This window comes from Hylaeus volcanicus, chromosome 4, assembly GCF_026283585.1.
Source record: "Hylaeus volcanicus isolate JK05 chromosome 4, UHH_iyHylVolc1.0_haploid, whole genome shotgun sequence".
Classification (NCBI taxonomy): domain Eukaryota; kingdom Metazoa; phylum Arthropoda; class Insecta; order Hymenoptera; family Colletidae; genus Hylaeus; species Hylaeus volcanicus.
The window spans coordinates 5819433-5830456 of record NC_071979.1 but is presented as its reverse complement, the minus strand read 5'-3'; the positions used below and the strand labels follow the sequence as shown (position 1 = coordinate 5830456).

The following is an 11024-nucleotide window of genomic DNA, read 5'->3' as shown; positions in this document are numbered from 1 at the left end:
CTCTGTAAAAGAATATTTCATTTCCTTTTAGTCTATCGTCATAACGAAGAAACTTGCAAGTAAATATGTATAAGAAATTTATATTTAAAATTTGTTTTAAAAAATTATTAACAAATATCGTTTGTCTTAGTTTTTTGATAATATATTATATCTTAGTATAACATGCTAAGAAGTAAAATTTTTTTCCGTGGAATTTGCAAACACGCAAGAAGTACAATCCTTCGTTATTATCAAAGATTTATTAGCTAAAATAATCTCAAAATACAATAAATTATGTTACATTTATAGACGTATGGTCATTTATATACAATATAGTAATATTTGCAATAGTTAAAAAGGAACACAGTCTTTGTGATCATTATTTCGATTGATTTGGGTTTATTTCCGCCAATACTGTGCAAATTTGTGCAATTGTTCTACTAATGCTGCCATTACAGCTGTTACCGATAAATCCAAAAGATTCTGAACATAATGCACCGCTTCTTCGTCGCTCAAATCCAATCGCAATTTATCTTGAACTTTTTTTACAGCTTTATCCGGTTCTAACGCTATATCTGGTACGCTAGCATCCACCATCAACGAAAATAGATTTAACATCAAATTTGCATGTCTGCGTAAATGCAAAAATGCGGTATAACACTGTTTTCGAAATTCGTGATAATGTTCCGATCCTACGCCTCCCATAGCTTCAACCATTTCTTTGCTCAATTTCATAGGCGGCGGTAAAGGCTTTGGATCTCTGCCGAGAATGTAACCAAAGTCTATGTGGAAAAGTTTCCCTGTAATATAAATGTACTTGCAATTACGTCCTTTTATTCTTTTTTCGATAGTAATATTGTACTTATGTCACGTTTTATATTTACGATTTTGCAAAGAAATTTACCTGATGTTGTCAAGAGCAAATTATCTAAATGCCGATCACCAACGCCAAGTACATATGTAATAATACAATAGCCAGCTGAAAATTTAAAGTTTATTTAATTTGTATTACTAAAAATTATTATTGTGTACACTTACCACAACTTCTAATGTAAGTGTCCATAACTTCAGGTACAACGCCATAAGGACCATTCTCGGAAGGATGATGTTTACGAAAAAAACTTAATATAGAACCCTCGCTAGCTAAAACTTCTGCGACTGTCGTAGATTCGATGAATTGTAAAAAACCATGTCTAGTACTCGTTGCAAGGACCCTAGAAAAAAAATTAATTTACATTTTAAATAAAACATTACATTACATGGATCAGTCTAACAATATTTACCTGTAAGGAGTAAGTTTTAAATCCAAATTTTCCCTTCTTAATAATTTGTCCATAAGTGCTATCGTTTGTAAAATTAATTGATCTTGTCTTAGGTCGTCGCCATGTTTAAATATTGCAATGTATTCACTGTTATCCGTCATCAAAAAGGTTAATTTGGATGGCATAAGAGCTGATTTAAAGAGACTTGCTCTGAAAAGAATAATTTTTTTTGAATACCAAGTATACGAAACGTAAATACATTTAATATACAGAACGAGTCTATAACAGTTGCTATCCAACGATTTTTATGTATTGATTTTTGGTAAAACTGCTTTACGTAAAATATGTTATATTCGAGAGTTTATTCGGCTAGAAGCATTTCACACATTTACGATACAATACAATCTTGATATCGCCTTGATTGGATTAATTAAATGGTTTCATTCTCTGAATCTTATAGCGACATAACATAATTAATTAGATATACATTGCTTTATTTGTTGTATTTAATGTGGCAAATAGTCATAAAATAAAATAAAATATCTACATGTGATGAGCCTAATCGAATACAACATGTTTCAGATAAACCAGTTTAACCTAAAATCGATAAATCAGACTCGCTCTATACGGAATAAAAGTAATTCGTACTTTTCGGGAATAATTCCTTTGATACAAATTTCTGGATCTAAGGGAAAAGGTATTGGTTCAAAATTGGAGAAATTAATTTTGAATGCTGGGTCTGGATCTGCCAGTAATGCTCTAAGCCTGTCAGTCTTTTTTTTACGATTTCCACTTTCTCTAGCGACTGCTTTCACGAGCGCTACTAATTGGTCAATAAATATCTTTTGACGTAGAAGAAACGCTCTTCTCTTTTGCCAAATAGCGTTTCCTTGAGCCAGTATTGCCGAAAACATTGTCATTACGGTAATATACATTTCCTTAACACGCGTATCTTGTTTTGCACTTATAGCTGGGTCATTTTGCTCTTCGCATTCGATAGAAAGATACCAGTAAAAATAGTTAGCCAATGTGGTATTTTGACATGCACGAGTAATCAGGAAAGATGCTAAATCCATAAGAGACTCTTGATTTGTCAAAGACTGCCCGTTTTCGGATTCACAGGACTGCAAATTATGTTTACTATTTGTAATCATTTATAACCTTAATATTACTACCACAGAATTACTTACATTCGTAATAGGCGTAGATGAAGAATCGTTGATCTGTATGTCTCTATCTAATTTATCGATTTTTTCAGATTCCTTGTCCTTCATTAATGTATGATGTGCTCTTTTAATGCCTTCAAAATCTTCATATTTTAAAGCTTGCACTAACTGTAACAAGTATAACATTAAGTCATCGTCGGGTGCTTGATTAAGCCGACCTATAGCGTATCTTCTAACAGCTGGATGCGTGAATGCTGGACCAAGTAGTTCTAATGCATCTTCGGGATCAGGTGGTGCCCATAATGTTAACATTTCTAAAGCTTGCCGTTCTTCTCCGGCAACTTTCCAATTCACGCATTTTACGAACTTTGTTAAAGCTTTCTTTTGACTTGACAAATAAAATCTGTATTTCCAAATTAAATCTTGTTCCTCGGTAGAAAGTGCCGTCGTTGGCGGATAACTTAATATTATATTCAAAGCATCGCGTACATTTGAAGTTGGCTTTAATTCTCGTGTGTGATCCCCACTACGTAAACTTCGAGCTAATTTGTGATGCTTTGCTTCCACAAGATTTTCCTAAAAATAATTAAATGTCCATGAAATGAAAACACAGATATATTCGCTTAATAATTAAGTGTTGTGTATGTATTTTGTTATGACATTACTTTAAAATAACAAAGAGTGTACTTTGTATCTTTTAAATTATTTGAGATATGTATTGTTCATAGATAAATAAAAATAATTGTTATGTACTTCTTGTTTTACCTGTTGAATTTCTTTTCTATGTTACATATAGCGAAAATTTACGATATATGGATTTCTTTTTAAATCAATCAAAAATGTAGCATACACTAACCAGCCATTTATAAATCTTACTTACTTTCGTTACAAGCATATTGCTTCAGATTAAGTAATATGTATGTCAATTAATACATCAAACAAAAGTTTTAGATTGTATCATACTTTTCTGTCAAGATTATAAATATTTTTCAATTTATCTTGAATTGTACAGGTAAAACAGAAAAAAGCAAAGTTTCGTTTTTCTGAAACATAAAATGTTTGTGTATATTTTACCTTTAAAGATGACGATAAACCAAATTAGAAGTACACGTGTTGGGGTAATCATTCGTGTTTTGTGAATTGTATGAGAAAATATAATAATTTATAATCACACTTACTTGTAAAATTTCATAATCAGGAAGAGTTACAACATCTGGTTGGGATCTATGTTGAACAACTTCATCCCCATCTCTCTCATAATATACTACTGAGTACTACAACAAAGACAGTGTATCAATACAATAGAAATTGATTCGATCATAACCTATACGTTTGTATCTAATACTAATAACTTAGTCCTTTTTACTTTATGTGTAAGATAAAGAGAATAAAAATTAAAATTAAAACTTCTTCCTTATCTCATATATAGGGTAACAACAAGAAAAATAATACTAGAAAAAAAAACGAATTTATTAAATATGGAGTTCTTCATACCGGTATTCCATCCATAGTAATTTCTGGAAACTCAATCATTAAATATAAATATTCAGATGCTCTTTTCTCTCTTTCATTAATTAATTCGATTTCTCTGAATGTTAATCTATCCAACCAATCAACTTTGTTCATCTGACCATTTCTGTGCTTTTTAACAAGTTTTGCTAATCTCTGCATTTGTTCTTTTCCATGATCTCTAGTTTTTCCTGGAGTACTGGTAGATATACTACCATCTGCTTCTACTCCAGGCCAAACTCTAAGATCTAACATTCCCTGACGAAAGACTCCATGTTTTCCAAATAAAGATATTGTTGTACCGCCAACTGGCAGTCGTCTACCAGGCCCAGCACAATCATACAAGCTTATGCATAATTGAGCATCTCGTGGTAAGTCGGAATAAGAAATAGGAAGAGTAACCCATTGATTCCAACTGCAAAGATTACAAAAAAAAAAAAACAATATTAATCTATATGTGATACTTTGAACTTACAAATGTGGAACACCTTCTACACATATGTAGAAAACTCTTGTTGAAAAATATCAAATAGCATTGCTTTCAATCTAATTATTATTACCACACAAGTCTGGTGTACAGACATACATAGGACTGGCTGTATATGAAACCAAACGCTGCACTCTGATTGAACAAGAAAGAGAAAAAGATAAATTAAAACAATTAATCAGGGAAACATGATTGTCATATCTCTGTGTAACTTTCCACATAAACCATTACATAGATTTTAGTTTAAAAGCAAGGAATTTTTTAAAAGTTTATACCTATGCTTGACAACAATTAAAAATTAAAAATTGAAAAGCATACCATTTAATTCCTCTCTATAAGAGCTTTCCAAAGATGCATAAAAATTGTTGCAATATCTTAGGTACAAAATGCCTCATAACCTTTAATGTTTTATACTAAACATCAATTACAGTGTTAATATAAAATCCAAATTTATACATACTTCCAACGTGATGTAAAGTGTTTATAAGCTGTATGAACAGGTAAAGCAAGCGGTCTTCCTCCAGCCCACACTTGCAGAGAAGCTACTAAGTCTCCACGTCCTCCATTGGCTCCATAGAGACCAGAGTATTTTAACATAGGGTCGATGAGTAATTTATCATATTCAGGTCGTTGTCTTTTACCTTCTAAAGTTCCTCTGCAAAAAAAGTATGATGTGTTAAGATAATTTCCATTGGAGCGTGATGGTACATTAGTTAATAGAATTTCTAGAGCAACATATTTTTCAATTAAATATTTGGTAGTCCGTTTCTTATCCGAATTAGATATTATAATCGGATTATTTCATATCTAACAATACTGTCATTCGTTCACTTGTCGTCGTCGGAAATGTACACCAGAAAGAATTTATTATGGTAACCTGATACCAGCTGATACTGACGTTTATTATATCTAAGTCATTTACAATGAAATCTTACATTTTAATTTGTATTCTGATGTCTAAAGAAGAACTGTACACATAGAAAAACTTATCATTAACATCTTCCATGATTATTTTACGAAATTATAAACTCAACACATTTCTCTACTTTATATTTGCCGTCATTCTACAGCGTCTACCGTGTTGAAACAAACACGTGTTCATTAATTCTTGCCGTTTGAGGGGAATACGGCACATGAAACGTATCCCCTCCTTTTCTGCAAGCTTTCACCGTTGCGTCAATGAAACGTTAGATGGTGTTATTTAAACTTTGCAATAGATTATCGTATCTGCAAAAAGATTATTATTTATTCAATACGTATAAATGCATTTTAAGTTGCTAAAAGTTTTTATTTCATATCACTCGCCATGTATAGGTAATAAGTCTGAAACGCAATAGTACATTTTTAATGAATAATGAATGATGGTATTAATCTAGTTCCTAGAGCTGTTTAGAATTTTGCATAATAGATCTCAGAGAATCGGAAACAAAACGACCTTGCATTTTTATTTACTTTAATATTATTTAAAAAGAAAATTGGTACTGCAATTATATAGTCGTTTAGTTGCTAATGAATCGATAGTTTCTAGTTGTGCCGTCTGATGACACCACTAACTTCCGTAAACTCCCACAAGTAGCTTCCATTTCCTTTCTTTCGTACTCAAATATTGATAGTAGCGGAGAGATCAAAACAGATAGTGGAAATCAGTGCAGAATTGCAGATTGGTGCTGATAATTTGAGGAGTGACGTTGTAAAGCGTTTATATATTATTATATATTATAAAATCCAGAATAATTCACGAGTGTGAAATTATTAAACGATACGTCATAATCCAATCATTTTTAATTGTTATACGTAAGTAAAACGTCATGTCATTTTATATAATAGCTGAAAAATAAAATAAACATATCTTATTATAAATTCGCTTTATTTGACGTTAATATGTCTGAAAAGTCACAAATAATAAATATAGAAATTAAAACCTTGAAAGTTTATATAAATTTTCGAAATTGTGGAAAAGCGAAAATAGTGATGCAATTAAACGCAATTTCCCATTGTTTGCTTGTTGATAAGATATTAGCTTTTTATGGCTTGTACTATGAAACTTCAGATAATATCAACAAAGATATTAGTCATAGGACTAACAAGAATTCTGTTATCTCCTTTTGATATATTATGTTTTCGATAAAAATTGAAATATGAATTACACAATCAAATTATGTTTCAGGTTCAACGAGTAAAAGCTTAACTGAATAACTGTTCAATCAGATTGGATACAATTCCACCAATTTCTGCTGTAGAGGCCACCAAATTGTGTAACACATCCTTTCAGAAAATGGGTCCAATTTGTAATTCGCCTACATCTTCAAAAGATAGTGGGTTACCAATGCCACTTCATCTATATTTAAATCGTCTCCATTTTCATGATGGCCATGGTCATGGTCATGGACCTGGTCGTGGTCATCATCATGGTCATGGTCATCATCATGGTCATGGTCATCATCATGGTCATGATCATCATCATGGTCATGATCATCATCATGGTCATGGTCATCATCATGGTCATGATCATCATCATGGTCATGATCATGGTCATGATCATGGTCATGGTCATCATCATGGTCATGGTCATCATCATGGTCACGGTCACGATCACGGTCACGATCACGGACACGGTCACCGTCATGGTCATGAACATCATCGTCCGCATATACAACAGCATCAACATGAACATTGTCGTCGCGATCGTTGTTAAAAAGTTGAACAATGTTCTTGTTATGTGCAATATGGTACAGCATATTAAAAGATTAAAATAAAACAAGAAAAATGTTTTTCTGTTATAAAATATTTTTAAAAAAATGACAATCGCTTGATGATGACGAAAGTACTTAAAACCGATAAGAAATAAAATCAAATGTACGATATGCATGTACTTACGCCTCCGAAGGCTCGTGGACAATTAAATAGCTTCGGACGGAATCGATAATATGGCAAACAGTTATCGCAATACTTTTTTGGTATTCAGTCGAGTAGTTCTAATTCTATCGCGACTCCGACCACTTGTTTACAGCACATGTTGATTACGTAACTCGATTATAGTATTACTTTAACCACGCAGTGAATACATGTTCGTTACGAGTACTTTTGAAATCATTGTATGAATTATAAAATGTTATATAAACGTTAATCAAAAAACGATTTTAATAAATATTGTATAATACTGATGTTGCAAAAATTGAAAAATATTGTCGAATTTAATTATATACCCAACCGCTTTCAGTCGGCAAAGTGTTAAGCATTTATCGACCAAATGCTTCTCTACACTTTGTTACCGATCGGTAAAGTGTTAACTTTAGAGCTTATCATTTACCGACACCTCTACGTTATCGACTTCTCATCCATAATCAATACATCAATCATTAGTTTAGCGGGTCAGAGCCTGTATCAGACACTTAACATACATGTAATAATATAATGTAATACTCTTACATTTTGCATATGTTTCATTAATAATTAAATATTTCGGGTGCATAAGTATCGTACGTTTATTACAAATCTTACGTGTGTAAACATTAGCGCATTAGTTATAGTCTTCTATTTTGATCCGGTTACGTCGATGGCTCCAAAATGTTAAGGGGTATCACATCAATTGTTCATCGGTTCCGAAAAGTGCCATAAGTACTCTGGACTTACGCTAGCTTCACAAATGAAAGAAATAATACGTAACAAATATTCACTGGAAGTAAACGAAGATGATAGATATTATCACCGGAGACCAGAGAACTTGCGTAAATGAAACACTCGACGTGATCTACGCGCGTGACGAATGTGTTCTGCTGTTGAAAATGAGTCTTCGGGCGATCGGACCCCCCCAGTCCTAACGCGATATTAAAAAATGTACGAGGAAGGATAAACTCTTTCACCCTGTCTTCGAAACTTTCGTTAGAATAACGTTTCATTGTACTCGTTTGCAACTATGCTGTCTACTGAAAAAATCATGCGACGCAACTGCAACGTGGAAAAATTTCACTGCCCGCGACGTCGCGCGATGGAATATTAAATCCCTTTCTACCTCTACTTGGTCCGTTTTTTTGTACATACTTCTCGCGGAGGTATAATAGTAGCAATTTAACGTTGTAGTTTTTTACTACGATCTTGTGGACAAGAGAAAACGATAGGGTTGGATCGCGCACGGACGAGTTTAGCCATGAATAACTCATCGCTTGGGTTCGCGAAACACGCAGGTATAATTTCATTTCTACCTATTTGAGAAATGTCTATCCAGTTGATGTTCAATCGTTGTTTTTACCCCCTTAGACTACGAATGGGCAGTTAGCTTGAATCGCTACTGCTTGAAGATAACTGGTCTTTGGCCGCAAGTGAATCATGGTGTCGGTTCATTATTGGCAAAGCTGCACATAATAGTGATTCTTATAGCGTTTACATTGGTCTGTACGATTCCGTGTTTCTGTGGATTGATCATGAAATGCGATAACATTATGGCGCGCATAAACTGTTTAGGATTTTGTATACCTTTCCTGATCGTCTATCTGAAGTATTTTGTTTTATACAGCAAAAGGAGAAGTAAGTTCGTGTATCAGGCACCGTTTTAATATCGACATAAATCGTTTTTTGCTTTCTTATTTCAAGTTCTGTTGCCTGTTATACGTATGATCGCCGAAGACTGGGCAAAATCGAAAACGGATGCGGAAAAAGGCGTAATGATACGTCAAGGTCGTATTTCACGAGCGTTCATAATATTTTCCTATGCAAGTACAGCTTTGGCAGTGTTATGTATAATTATCATGCCGCAATTCGGTAACTCGTTTCGACTCTCAACCGAGGAATCCGATTTATTTCCTATTCCGACTTATTTCGTGTACGACGTTTCGCAAAGTCCGTATTACGAGATAATATTCGTCGTTCAAGTAATTACCATAGTGACCTCAACATGTTGTTACATCGGAGTTGGCCATTTCTTTGGACTATTGATTCTGCATATTTGCGGCCAACTGGAAATTCTTCGAACTCGTTTGTCGGATATGAAAAATTCCGACAATTTTGATTACAACTTAATGACCGTCGTATTGAATCACAATCAGCTTATCAGGTATCTTGCAGAGATGAGTCGAATTCTCATCTAGATAGAATAAGGTAGAATAAGAAATAAGCTGGGTCGATACCAATTGAGGTTTCCGGTTGTACGCCGTGTCCTATTGGATAAGATACCTCGACGGTTTCGCCAACACTGCAGATAGCTTCTTTAGGGGTCAACTGACATTTCGATATTGCCGTGGTTCGTGTATCGACAGTCATTTTAGAGATCATTCAACCGAGCAATCAGAATAACTTCTATTGGTGACCAGTGAACCGTGCTTTGAGCTCGATGATTGGTTGTCAATGAACCCTGACATGAGCACGGGTACCACTAATGACCACCACTACACGACAAACACCAATACAAGTTTGTCATTTGACCTCTGAAGGGCTATAATCGCAATATCTTATCCAAAAGACGTGCCTTACACCTGGAAGGCTTAGTTCGTACGATGTCCATTTATGTACCTCCTAGAAATTACTATAAGTTTGACAATGATCTCCAGGGCAGTCGATGCAATCGAAGACACGTACACGCTGTTGCTTTTTGTCTTATTTCTTTACTTCGGTGTGTTTATTTGTATCTACGGATTAATTTTAGTGAACGTAAGTAAACGAACTCGAAGCACAGTCCATACATAGAATGTAAATTGACCATCCAGATATGTGATTATTTTTGCCTAGATGATCACTGGAGAAGGCACTTTTTCACCGTTGGAACTGTTCTTTTCGCTAAGTACTCTTACGAATACCTTTGTTCAGACGGCCCTTTACTGTACCGTGGGTCAGATTTTGGCAAGTCAAGTAAATAAAATTTAAAATTTTTAAATGTTTGATGCTCGATCCTTTCGATTTTATTGCGAATATTTATCTAAAGTCGGAGGGAGTGTTCGACGCTGCCTACGAATGCGAATGGCTCAACCTGAAGGTGAAGGAAGTGAAAAATTTGATTTTGATCATGACGATAGCTCGGAGACCGCTTTACGTTACAGCAGGAAAAATATTTCCTCTGACGATGCTGACATTTTGCAACGTAAGACGTATCCTTCGCGTACGTTCTCGTTCTCGTTCTTCCTCGCATCTGTGAATCTCATTTACTATCGTTTCAGATATTGAAAGTGTCGTTCAGCTATATATCTTATTTACTGACACGGATATAGTATCATAGACCTTTATAAAAATCATTAATTTAATCGACGCGTCTACTCTAATGGAAGATTCGCTCTTAATAGAGTGTAATTGATAGATACATTATGGAAATGTACACAGAATCTTTTATTGCTAACGTTAAAGATGATTTATGGTAATCGTAAATGCAACGATCCAAGTTACTCATCGGTACTACACATCTCTCGAAACTAATAAACTAACATATTGTGTTTGTATAAATACAAATATGTAGAAAAATATTCCTATTCTATAGTTTTCAAATTATTGATAGTATTACAATTCGATCGAAGATTTGTCAACAATAAATTGAAACGTGAAACATAGACTACAATTTCTTTTTTCATCAGATGATTGTAAAAGTACTTTTTTATTTTATATGAAAACCAGTATAAGAATCTTTCTTTCCTGATTCAA

General features: G+C 33.8%; 2 protein-coding genes across 2 annotated transcripts; one reads left to right on the top strand and one right to left on the bottom strand.

The window, feature by feature from the left end:
• Window positions 1-224: 224 nt before the first annotated feature.
• LOC128875775 (phosphatidylinositol 3-kinase catalytic subunit type 3) lies at window positions 225-5610 on the bottom strand. Its single transcript, XM_054121647.1, has 10 exons — window positions 5339-5610; window positions 4864-5058; window positions 3902-4331; window positions 3586-3681; window positions 2432-2983; window positions 1890-2365; window positions 1263-1451; window positions 1018-1193; window positions 884-958; window positions 225-779 (listed from the first exon to the last, which is right to left on the bottom strand). Exons 1-10 carry the CDS (start codon window positions 5407-5409, stop codon window positions 379-381), a joined length of 2661 nt encoding a protein of 886 aa, XP_053977622.1. The 5' UTR covers window positions 5410-5610; the 3' UTR covers window positions 225-378.
• Window positions 5611-8026: 2416 nt separating this feature from the next.
• On the top strand, window positions 8027-10773 carry LOC128875776 (odorant receptor Or2-like). The gene is made up of 7 exons (XM_054121648.1): window positions 8027-8587; window positions 8661-8927; window positions 8994-9453; window positions 9947-10046; window positions 10125-10244; window positions 10318-10473; window positions 10550-10773. Exons 1-7 carry the CDS (start codon window positions 8551-8553, stop codon window positions 10598-10600), a joined length of 1191 nt encoding a protein of 396 aa, XP_053977623.1. The 5' UTR covers window positions 8027-8550; the 3' UTR covers window positions 10601-10773.
• The last annotated feature ends 251 nt before the right edge of the window (window positions 10774-11024 follow it).